The following is a 12933-nucleotide window of genomic DNA, read 5'->3' on the forward strand; positions in this document are numbered from 1 at the left end:
TTACTGTATATGGCGAACACCCGCTGTCTGCTCGGATTTTAACTTGACTTATAGCACGCGACAGTAAGCCTTCTCCGAAATTCGATTCAATTTAAATATGTACGAGAAAAATACGCAATTAATTTCGTTAGTTTTGTCAGAACAATGTAGAGATGTGTTTACACTGGTAGGAAAATATCTGTCCACCTCGGATAAGGAAATAACTTTAGTTTTATTTGCATCTTTAACGCTGATTCATTATTTAAATTATATTTCACATTTTTCATCTCTTTTTTTGATGACCTTTAAGGTCATCGAAAGACGCTGGTGCAGGTCGTTTTAAATTGACCCTATTGTAAATCTATTGCGGTGACGAGAATGGTCGTCACATCTTCCATCTTTTAAACCTCTACAGACAGAAAGACGTCAGAAACTTTAATAGTAAAAATAAAAAATATCGTAAAGATATTTAGCTAAAACAATGCTAATTAACAAAAAGCTTCGAGTAAGTAAAAAGTAACTTGCGGTTTTAAATTTCCTAGAACAAAACAACGACCGGACATTTGTTTGCGGTCCAGCCGCCACCTGCATATAAGAGAGAATATACACGAAAAGTAAAAGTGTAAACACGCCTTTCCGTAGGTTGAGCGAACAGTGTACGAATTACTAATCATTCGCCCACTCGCCGACGGTCGACGAAACACTTTCTACCCGCCGAGCGACTGAGCCCGAGGCGCTGGCCGATACGAGCAAAGCGATGGTCAGAGAAAAAAAAAATTGTGCCATAGACATTAACATCATTCCTTCGCGATTTCATCACCGTCACGCTGATACAAACAGCGAAAGAATTCAACATTAGGCCACTTCATTACGAGGAGACAGAAAGTTTATTCTAATTGTACTTATAACTAACGATAACCCAGGCATTCACGCGCAAGTACACACACACAAATACATAAACATACATATATGAATGAAATTTTCTTTTTTGTATCTGTGTATTCTAGACATCATTTCAGAATTGCTCGTGTTTGTTTTATTTCATATTTTTTCCAGTATCATATCTATTTTAAACTTTCATTTACTTACATTTTCAGCGTTGTTTCAAAATTATTTTTTTAACATAATGAAAATCTATTTTAGATGTTTGAATTTATGAAACAAGAAAGATGAAGAACAGAAGAAGAAATTTATGAAAGGAAGGAGAAAATAAAATAAAAATTTTAACCTTAAAAGATTCTTTGTAAGCCAAATCCACCATTCCTCATGTAGGGAGCCATAGAAAAATCTCTTTCAGAAACAGTTAGCAGAATAGTTTTTATTTTGGTACAGTGGGACATCACATATACCACGTATACCATACCTACAACATCGGAGAAAATCTACTCAGGAACTTTACCTGTAACAACAAAATACATAATTAAATTTTTGAAGGTACTTTTGTAGGGATAAAGAATCAAATTTTCTCATTTAATTTTTTTTTGTAAATTGAAATAGTGAGGAATTATTAAATAAAATGATAAACTCCGTTATTAAACAGATAATGATCACATATAGAAGTTAATCGGCTTCTTACATGTCAAAGAGCCGAGTTCCATTTCTCCTATTTACATAAAAACACGTGGGAACGCCTGCTCGGACGTGGTCAGACGCGTTATCGGAAGGTGATTATTGGGAACCAATAAATAATACCAAAGCTTACAAGCGGTCGCGTGAGGCACGCTACCGGAGCTGAGATGCGCCTGCGCAGCATACACAGGGGGCTGTAAGCCTGCGTCGCTGGGAGGAGATAACGGTCGCATAATCATAAGCTTGCTTCCTTTTGGAAATACTGACAAAAACAAGCGTAGAAAACTCTAAAACGGAACTTGTTAAATTTTCCATGGAATGGATGGATATTTAAAAGCGAAGTTCTAGAGAACAGTAATACGAAAAGATAATGAGCTGTTATGATACAGGAGTAACTAAGAAGGTTAAGCCTCCTCAAGGATGGGTCTGCGAGTCTTTACCAGTAAATTTAAGGGTCACTGCAAAGTACAAACGACTATCAAAGATGTTCAAGTTTTGGCAGTAATATAATTGAGTTCCATTTCCCTACAAGGCAGGGTACGTTATGTATAAAAACTTTTTTTCGCAAAAAAAGAAGAAGCATTATGTAGTAACAAATTGGCAGTACTTATTAACCCCCTAGGATTCTTGGAATGTAATTTTTTCATTACGCACATCTAATCGAAAAGCATTCATTTGGCAAGATTAGAACTTGTCGTGTCTCGAAGAACTCATAGAATACAAGTTGTAACTTTTTATAATTGAAAAAGAATGTCTACAGGTTTTGCACCTAAATTAATAATAAGTATTTGAATACATATTTTACATACATATTAAATTCTTTCATAACGAAATATATGAAGAAGATATGGCTGATGTTACTAAAGAAAATTGGTAAACTAGAAGTCATACCAATTTTTTTAAACGACAAAAGTGAGAAGAGATTTAAATTCATATCACGGTTAGTGAATGCAATGCAGTGCTTTGATTGATACCTTTTTGAAAAAGTACTTTTTTCGAAAATATTTTCTTATAATTTTCGACTTTAATGTTATTGAGAAGAAATATCATGCCTATACCCAACAGTAGACATGTAACAGCTGAAATGATGAGAATTACGATTATTATGGTATGGAAAAGAAACTCATAAAATATAAAAAAGAAGTTATATTCTTCTTTTAAAAGTAATACAAATGTAGGTAGAAAATTAGAAAATATAAATAAGTAGTATACTTTTAAAGGTTATTCATAAAAATAAGTTTTGTGTATATGTAAACGTAAAAGTAAACATTATAAATAAGTAAACATACATAAAAGTAAACATTTAAAAATAACTAACATATAATGCTGCGTATTAAAAATATACAAAATTTATTCTAGGATGCAATTCCAGTTCTTTTTGTTTTCTCTATTTCTCTGAAACTTGCGGTATTTCAGGAGCAGGATCTGGTTCCGGAGGCGGAGTAGGAGGGAGTTTTCGGTCCGGCCATATCCGGTTAAAGTAATCGACCATGATAGATAAATCCACAGTAGTTGCCTTAGCTTTAATAGGACCGGCAAATAAAGATGTTAGTTGATTGGTCAGCTCTTCCGGTAAGGGCAATCCTGCATCTCTTACTGCTTTTATAAAAGTTTTCACTTCCATTGGCTCCTTGTCCAACTTGTACAAACTCATTACTATAAGCGCTATATCAACATGTCGTTTCTTAAACTTGGTCTTAGCTATATAGTCTATTCTATTTAACACTAAGTCTTTCATATTAATTGTCTTGCGAATAGTATCAGCGTATGCTCCACCGTAAATAACTTCAGCGTTTTTCCGAAATTGCAACGACAGTATTTCTTTTCGAAGTTTCACAAAGCTTGATGTCACCATTACATTATCGAGAATAAGTTTCTCCAGTTTAACAGTCCGTTTCAACATTGGTATTAATAAATTATAAGCATCTTGTGCTGACATCGGATTGGCGGATATGTCTAATGAAACAAGGTTAGAGTCTTTTTCTAAAGCCTTCGCTATTTGTTTAATCGCAACCGAATATAATCTATTGTTGCTTAAATTAATGTTACGAACATTTCGATTACTCATTAGTATATTTATAGCTTTACCAACGCGCAGACCGCTGAAGGAATTCCATGATAAATTGAGATCCAAAAACTCATCATTGCAGGCTAATAGACAGCATAAAGAAAATAAGGCGTTTGCAGATTTGAGCATGTTCCACGACATATTAAGATGAGTCAGTTTATTTTTTACTTCTAGAGCATCGACAAGGCTTATAAGTGCTTGATCTGTCAAAGTGTTATAACTTAAATCTATATTACACAAGTCCGCTCCTAAAGTTATCACTCTTGCGAGATGTCCAACTCCTTCGTCTTTTAGTTTATTCCAGCTGAGATTTAATTCGCGAAGTGCACGATTATAGGGTAGATTTAAAAACAATCGTTTCGCTCCTTTCGGTCCGATTCTGCAACCGTGCAAAATTAAAACTTTCAAAGTATAATTTTCAGCCAACATTTGACCTAAATGATAACATCCATCTTCGTCAATCCAATTGTCTGTTAAGTCCATAATGGTTACGAACTTGTTTAATTTCAATGACATTGCAATCGCTCTGAAGCCCATTGGCTGAACTCCATAATATCGCAAGTTGATTTTATTTTCCAACAACTGACGATGATAATTAGCTATTGGACTTAACCCACTTTCGTCACATAAAGCCATATACAGTTCCTGACCATCGTCAGGATAAATAATTTTTGGTTCAGGATCAAGAAGCGCTTCTTTAATCCCTGGGTCGACAACTGCTGGATAATTGTAATATACGTGTCTTAAAACTGAACTGGCTGACATGGGTATATATTTTGTGCATATTTCTCCACTGCCAGGATCATATAGGCCTTGTTTGTAATTAATAAACTTTATAGATTCATCGGGACGTTCGAAGATGAGTGAAGACCATTCCTCCATGGGTGGTTCTTCAGAAGATTCAATTTCCGTGTCAAAGATGACCTCCAAGTTCTCACTTTCACTAATATTTGAGGCAGACATTGCTAGATTAATTTCTTAAATTATTTGATACAAAAGTTGTTAGCGAAATCTACTCTGACTTAATATGTCAAATAAAAAAGGACATCTAACATGCACAGAACTAGTATAGACAATGTCAAGGCCGAATCCATTAAAGTTTAAAAGTTTACATAGATTTATGTCATGATCATTTTGAACAGGTATTTAAATATTGCAAATAAATAAAATATTCATTTTTATCTTTCTCATACTATTTCATGTGGATTCTATTAGTGAGCAGTTGAAGATTTATAAAACGTATATATCCTCAGATAGTAAATGATTGTATTAACGATTCACATGGTTTCGTTATTTTTGTAATTTAGATATTTTTTTCTGAAAAGGCACATTAAATTCCAGTAATAGAAATAGATTTTACTCATAATCAAAGTTTTGAAATGTGTATAATTTGTGCAGTGTTTCCCAACGTCGGGCCCGCGCCCCACAGGGGGAGACATTCAAAAATTGATTCGATACGACTTTAACCCTTTCGCCTTATAATAAAAATTATGTTTTCAGTTTCAGTTTCATAGGGGGCTTAAAAATTTTAGATAGGCTAAGGCATGGGACATAAAAGGTTGTAAAATAATGGTTTGGTGCGTCGAAAAATTATACCAATATACTTGAAACTTTCATTAAGACACAAAAAATAAAATAAATAATGTTTAATATAATAACTACAAAAAACGTTACAATAAATGAAAATTCAACTGTAAGCCATAAAAACGTAATTAATAAGTATTTAGAAAACAGTTGTTTGAATTATTCGAACTAGTAGTGTTACGACTACTTTCGTTTCTTGGGATGTTTCTTTTTTTTGTCAGGTTCTGGTTCAGGAGGCGGCGTAGGAGGAAGCTGTCGGTCAGGCCACTTGCGCTTAAAGTAATCTACCATCGCAGCTAGATTCACTGTAGTTGATTTAGGCTTAGGGGGTCCAGCAAATAAAGTGGTCAGTTGATCAGCCAGTTCTTCGGGTAGTGTCAGGCCCATGACTCGTAACGCTTTGATGAATGGTTTTGTATCCATTGGTTCCTTATCCATCTTGTACAGTGACATCACCATTAGTGCAATATCAAGTTGACGATTTTTGAATTTTGTCTTACCAATATAATCTATTCTATTTAAAACTAAATCTCTCATATTAATTATCTGGCGAACTGGTTCTGCGTAAACACCGCCGTAGACTATCTCGGCATTCTTGCGGAAATCTAATGAAAGTATCTCTTCTCGCAGTTTAACAAAGTTTGACTTAACCATCACATTATCCAGTATTAGTTTTTCTAGTTTAACTGTTGGTTTAAGCATAGGCAATAACAGCTTGTAGGCATCTTCGGGTGACATAGGATTAGCGGACATGATCAAAGTATTGAGATGGGTATCTTTCTCTAACGCCTTTGCGATGGGTTTAATTGCTTTAGCAGTCATTTTGTTGCTACTTAAATTAATAGTGTGAACATTATGATTCCTTAACAAAATACCTATAGATTTACCAACACGTAAGCCGCCTAGAGCGTTCCAGGATAAGTCCAGATCTAAAAATGATTTATTGCTAGCTAATACACAGCATAAATAAAATACAGCGTTAGCAGATTTAAGGAAATTCCACGACATATTAAGATGAGTCAGTTTTTTGTTTATTTCCAAAGCGTCAACTATATAAGTTACGGATAGATCTGCTAAGTCATTGTAACTTAAATCTATCTTACATACATCTGCGCCCTGAGTAATGGCTTTAGCTAAATAACGAACTCCTTCATCCTTCAGTTGATTTCGACTCAAATTTAGTTCTCGCAGAGCTCGGTTTTGGGCCAAGTTATGTAATAACCTTTTCGCACCCCCGGGTCCTATTCTGCAACCATACAAAATTAAAACTTTCAAAGTACAATTTTCAGCAAGCATCTGACCTAGATGAAAACATCCGTCTTCACCGATCCAATTATCCGTCAAATCCAAGATTGTGACATATTTGTTTAATTTTAATGACATTGCGATTATTCGGAATGCGGCTTGTGTCACTCCGTAATATCGCAAGTTTACTTTATTTTCCAATAACTGTCGATGAAAGCTTGATATTGGGTAAGTTTCAGCTTCTTTACACAAAGCCAAGTACAGTTCCTGACCATCATCAGGATAAATCACTTTCGGTTCTGGATCGAAAAGGGCCTCTTTAACACCCGGATCGGGAACGGCTGGATAGTTGTAGTACACATGCCGTATTACTGAGCTCGCTGACATGGGTATGTATTTCGTGCATATTTCTCCACTACCGGGATCGTAGAGTCCTTGTCTATAATTAATTATCTTAACATTTTCCTCGGGGCGTTGAAGAAGAAGTGAAGACCATTCTTCCATGGGTGGTTCCTCTGACGACTCAATATCTTTTTCGAATATAACTTCGACTTTCATGTTAACGCTCGTAATCTCGCTCGCTTCTGTAGAAGACATCTTGAGATATATTTATAATAAAACGCTTATTAAAATAAATGTACCAAATTTTACAGAATGTACATTGACATTAAACATAAATGATAGATGTCAAAAAAAGTAAGACGAAAGTAGTTGATTCAGGTACACGAAAAGAGATTCGATATGTATAAATAACGCAGAGGAGACAATTTCGTACAATGATGAACAGTTTTAATATATCATGTAAGTATTCGAGAGAAACTAGAAAGAAAATAAGTTCAATGGTCAAGAAAAATCTTGATGTGCAAAAAAGAATGAGAAGACTTTGTGTTGGCCAACTAGTTTTGTAACAAAAGAGAACTTTGACTATAAAAGCCGTGATATGACATTGCCGTTGACTTAAAATTACCCTAGATGATAACACATAGGTCTTCCTAAATTTTGTCCATCGTCTAAACCACCTCAATTGATCTATTTCTTTTTTTTTTTCTAAAGATGTCCACCATTAGTTTTTAGTTACTTTTCATTATAAAGTGCTAATAATAAAATAAGTGATTTTTAAGACTTAATTTCTTTTATTTCTTAGATGCCTATTTAGTAAGGTGACAACAAATCTCTTCAGAGGGTATTTTACTAGTAGTATGGACGGTGAAATAAATGTATTTGCAATATATTTTTAAATTGATTGATCAGTGAAAGAGTAAAGGAATGTTATAAGATTTTATATTTACTTATTTTTGAAATAAGAATATTCTAGGAAACTATGTGAAGGAAAGAGTCAGAATAGAGTATAAGTATCAATATTGAAGAAGTGGTTGGTACTCAGTGGAGTATTTTAATGAATGCTATTTGTAAACATTACACCAATAACCATCGTGTTTTGGCAAACGAATCAGCCAAATACCCAAACTAGCCAAATTGAGTTTAAATATATGAAAATTAGAAGAGAAAAGTCGAAGAAATATAAATTGCAATATTTAATAAACTTCAATCAAAAATAATTAAAATAATATTATGTTACATATTGTATACAAGTACAAAATAAAAATACATAAATTTTTTTGTTAAAAAAAACTTGATTAAAAATAATTCAGAAACTTTTGTAAAAGTAAATAAAAATAACTAAAAAATCACTTGGTTTTCTTTTTAGTGCTTTTCTTTTTAGATGCTGCAACAGGTTCGGGTTCCGGTTCCGGAATAGGTATGGGTTCTGGTTCCGGTTCGGGAGGAGGTGTTGGTGGTAACTTTCGTTCCGGCCACTTTATTTTGATAAAATCTACCAATTGGTTTAAGTCTATAGTTTTCCCTTTTCCTGTTTTAGGTCCGGCAAAGGTGTTGATGATTTCATTAACAAGTTCATCGTTTAAAGGTGCACCAGACTCTACGATTGCTGTAGCAAATGTTTTAGAAAGCATTATATCATGGTTATATTTCAAAAGCTCCATTGCCAGAAGAGCTATATCTATGCGTCGTTTCTTTTGTTTTTTTGTCAGAAAATCTGCTCTGTTGAGGACTATATCTCTCATATCTGGCTCCGATAGCACAAATCCTCCAATAATGTCTCCGTGATTTACGACTACGCCACTTTTCAATTTTCGCAATTGATCTAAGTTGTGCAAAAATTTTTTATTAACAGTTACGTTTTCCATTAACAAATTGCGTATTTTGACCCGAGGAAGTTTCATTTTAACTATTACATTTACAGCATCCTCTGCAGACATCGGGTTATAGGACAGATCGAGGGTTACCAAATTTTTTGCCTTGTGCATACCGTCCGCAATATGAGTTATAGCTTCGTCAAATAATCTGTTGTTACTGAGATCTAATTTACTAAGCTTTGGAGTTTTCATAACAGATTTTATAGCAATGCCAGTTCGTGCACCGAAAAGTGAATTCCATGCTAACGACAATTCCTCCAGGTGTCGACTTTCGCTCAATTCGAATAACATGTGAAATATTCCCTGGGGATACATGAATAGTTTATTCCACGAGAAGTCTAAGTGTGTAAATTTATTAAAAGTTTCTAATGCTTCAGTAAAAAAGTTGGCGGCCTCGCCTGTTATCTCGTTGTTTCGTAAAATCAAACGTGGAACTTCAAGTCCATGGATGATACTTTCCGAAACATATTTCATACCCTCGTTTCCTAATTTGTTATTGCTGAGATTCAGGCATTGCAGTGAACGATTCAAAGGTAAGCTAGACATTAGTCGCTTCACTCCACTGATGCCTATCAAGCATCCTGTCAAATTAAGTTCTTGTAACACAGAATTGGTTATTAACATCTGACTTAAGTGAAAGCAGGCGTCGTCATTGAGAAAATTGTCTGTGAAATCAAGTGAAGTGACGGTTCTATTATGTTGAAGAGCAATTGCCATCGCTCTCACTCCATTAGGATTAACACCGTAATATTTTAAATTTATTGATTTATCTAATAGCATGTTATAAAATGTTTTCACGGGGCACTGGTTCATTTCATCGCAAACAGCTAAATATAGTGCTTGTCCATCATTTGGGTACTGAATTTTCTCTTCTGGTTCTAAAATGGCTTCCTCTATCCCCGGATCAAGAATAGCCGGATAGTGATAATATGGATGTCTTAGAACGGAGCTCGCGGACATCGAAATGTATTTGGCGCAGATTTCTCCGCTACCCGGTTCGTACAAACCTGCAGCTTGCAATGCATATTTCTTGTTTTCTTTCGGAGATTCATTTATTAAGGAAGACCATTCACTCATGGGCACATCTATCGACGATTCCTCATCTTCGTGTTCAAAAATAATGAGCGTCGATTCACTTTCTTCCGGGGTCATTTTGTAATTAAAATAATTAAACTATTATATGTATAAGTAAACGGAAACTGATAATGACATAATGTCAATATTGACATGAATAATTTTTTTTACATTATGCAATAAAAGTTTAAAAATCGCGACGATTGATTTGCAACGAAGTAAAAATTCGGCATACATAAATATGTACTACGCAGTTATTGAGTAAAAAAAAATTATGATCGAACTTAAAAATTGGTAGCTTTATTTATCTAAGAATATATAGTAACGAACGCTCTTTCTTTTACTTTCTTGCGTAGTTATTAATTTCGAATCATAATGGCGGCTGCCTTGTTGGTTTCTGCTTGTATTTTATTCTTTCCGATCTGTCGTTACGAAATTATGTTTTTGTCTCTCGTTCATCCCCTATCATGGGTGGACAAGATTTTCTTTTACTTCTTTTATTTCCATAGTCATCTTTCATCCTTTTCGATGTCTTTTATCGTTTCCTCTGATTGTCTTCACATTATCTCTCTTTCCTGTGTACACATCGCCACGAGATTATGGATTGGATTTTGTCCGTTCAACGCGTGTTCCTTTAGCTCAAGGGTTATATATAATCTGAAAACATTATGTCCAATATAACGAGTCGAAGTAATATATGTTTGTCGTTCAAACGAAACTACCAGAGCATGTCGGATACTTTCAAAATCCTTTATTATTTCAAAAAAGGTTAGTACCTTAGAAGATTGTTTTAGTACTGCTACTGATAACTGGCGTGGCTTCTAGCATTTACTTACGTAAAAATTATAAAAACTCATTAATAATGTTTGAATTTCTTTCCAAGGGATATTTTAACCAACGTATTTTACAGTACAGTATGATAATCAATGTTTATGATTCAGCGTCCCAGCGCGGTGCAGACAATGGCCGGTGCAATACCGAGTGTCCGAATCTGTTACAATGGCTTGTAGTCAATTAGTTAACTATCACGATAGTCCTAATTGGCTCAGGCAACACTTGCGCCCTTTAAAGTCTAATTGACTTACAAAAAGGGCATATGTTATTGGTAAATAAGAAATAACGAATTATTCTTTCATAATTTTAATTTTAGAAGCTGTTGTTAAGAATGAGGAGAATATGAATAAAATTGATTTCATTAATTACATAATTGTAAGTTTTGCATTAAATTGGTTCTAATGTGATTGATTTTAGGTGTAAAAGCTTTAAAGGACTGAATGTAAATCTCATTTGCTATCAATTAATGTGATGCAGTGCCCGGCAATAAATATTGCACATCGACCTTTAGAAAGAGACAATCGACTAATTTCGGTTTCGTAGAGCACTGTCTCTGTCGCACGAAATACAAAAACTAACAAAACGTCATATAGATAGTGTGGGACAGAGATAGTAGAGTACTGTATAACCTATTCAAAATCAATGGTTTCAGAAATAATAAATGATATAATAATAGATAGATATGGAATAGGTTGCTATATATTAAAATTAACTATTGTTTAGAATTTGTCTCTTTGTACTGTCAGAAGTTATATCAGTTGCAATCCGTTAGAAAAAAATTGTAACATTTCAGTGTGATCATTATACACATATAGCCAATCACCCTGTATAGTATCGGAAAATATTGCAGTTCTATCAATGTTGTATATTTGTTAGTTCTTTAGATATTCGATTTTCCATTAAGAAGAAAAGAGATATTTCTATATTTTACATCGTGTTTATCTTAAAACTTAACTATTTATCGCTTCACTCTGTGGCTATTGCCACAAATGATTTATGCAAGAGAAATGTAAACATAAATTACGGCGTATCTTGCCCCTGTTATTTAGGTTATCTGCGCATGGGATGTCTAGAAATGGCTTTCGTCTTAGGGCGGGGCGTTGTAGTGAAAGTGTAGCTGGAGGGCACGGATTTAAGCCGGAGTCGACGTTTTACGAACGCGTAATTGCTTCATAAATATCATAATAATAATAAATCCATAGCATACATTACACACAGCAGAAACAGAACAAAACGAATTGAAATTAGATTGAATATATACAGCTGTAGCAATTAAACTAGTCAAAGTAAAAACTAAGCTACTAGCGATGGACGATATTGAACAAGAAGCAATAGAAGTAACAACGTTTAGAACTTTATCATCTGAGTGCGTTGTTTGCCGAACGTTAGTTTGTATACATATTTCTCAAGGAGGTCAAAGTTATAAGAGATATAAAGCCAGAAAGACTAGAGGATTTCGTGGAGACGCAATCAATATTAATTTCGATCAGTTGCGTGAGTTCTTTCATTATTTCTGTACGTCTTGCACTCGTAAGGCACTACTGAAATTGCGTTTGAACAAAAATTTTTAGCTCGAGTACCTAATTTAGTTTCCATGATTATTACAAAAGGAGGAATTGGAGGCAGTAAGTAAAAATGCAACGTAGATCATGTAAAAATAAGGATAAGACAAATTGTTAATTAGAATTAAGAAAATACAAAATAATACAACGAAAGTGTAAGATGAATTAAAAAAAATCAATAAAATATAAAATAAAAATTGTACTGTGATAAATCAAAATGGTTTGATGAAAAAAAAAGAGACGAGGTGTGAATGGATAGTAAAGAAATGGTAAGAGAATAAAAGAAATTGTGAAAAATGGAAGAAGATTAATAGAGATTGTGAAGAATGGAAAAGGTGTGTGATAAGAAAACACAAACTATCTTTTTGTAAATAAAAAAGTCTATGTTCTCTGTACGGTAGGATGTACGGGAAGACTTTACAGGGACATAAAAAGGACGTAACGGTCACTAGAGTAGTAATCTAGCGTTTAGTAGTCGCTTTGTCTGTTATTTCAAAGAAATGCTTTAAACTATAAGAAATTGATTTAAGGCGTACGAACCTGCGGGTAAAACTTTGTATATTATAAATTTAGCAGCATCAAGGAACTGGGGAAATATTGTAGAGACAATTTTGCCCAAATAAGGAATGACTAATAATGAGGCTATTTCAGATTTATTAAGTCTTTCCCGAACGACTATGTTCGTCGTTAGTCGCAATTGTTTTGTTAGGAATGCGGGCGATAAGAGATATCATTCGGTTTATAATCTGTAGGGAGTGGGCGCGGGCCGGTAATTACATTGTTTCGGTATTGACCGCTATGT

General features: G+C 34.2%; 3 protein-coding genes across 3 annotated transcripts in view; all 3 read right to left on the bottom strand.

The window, feature by feature from the left end:
* LOC137930640 (protein outspread-like) overlaps window positions 1-12933 on the bottom strand; it is a 316015-nt gene that overhangs the window by 97891 nt on the left and 205191 nt on the right. The gene's annotated exons all lie outside the window — the stretch shown is intronic.
* LOC137930675 (leucine-rich repeat-containing protein 74B-like) lies at window positions 5384-7042 on the bottom strand. Its single transcript, XM_068774015.1, has one exon. The coding sequence runs from the start codon at window positions 7040-7042 to the stop codon at window positions 5384-5386; it is 1659 nt and encodes a 552-aa protein (XP_068630116.1).
* On the bottom strand, window positions 8134-9813 carry LOC137930281 (leucine-rich repeat-containing protein 74A-like). Its single transcript, XM_068773505.1, has one exon. The coding sequence runs from the start codon at window positions 9811-9813 to the stop codon at window positions 8134-8136; it is 1680 nt and encodes a 559-aa protein (XP_068629606.1).

The sequence above is a fragment of the Battus philenor genome, unplaced genomic scaffold (assembly GCF_028537555.1).
Source record: "Battus philenor isolate CCGP_79_NKW_IND1 unplaced genomic scaffold, ilBatPhil1.0.hap1 SCAF_6, whole genome shotgun sequence".
NCBI lineage: Eukaryota > Metazoa > Arthropoda > Insecta > Lepidoptera > Papilionidae > Battus > Battus philenor.

Coding starts and splice junctions, on each gene's coding strand:
- LOC137930675 (XM_068774015.1), bottom strand. CDS start 7,042: ATGTCTTCTACAGAAGCGAGCGAGATTACGAGCGTTAACATGAAAGTC.
- LOC137930281 (XM_068773505.1), bottom strand. CDS start 9,813: ATGACCCCGGAAGAAAGTGAATCGACGCTCATTATTTTTGAACACGAA.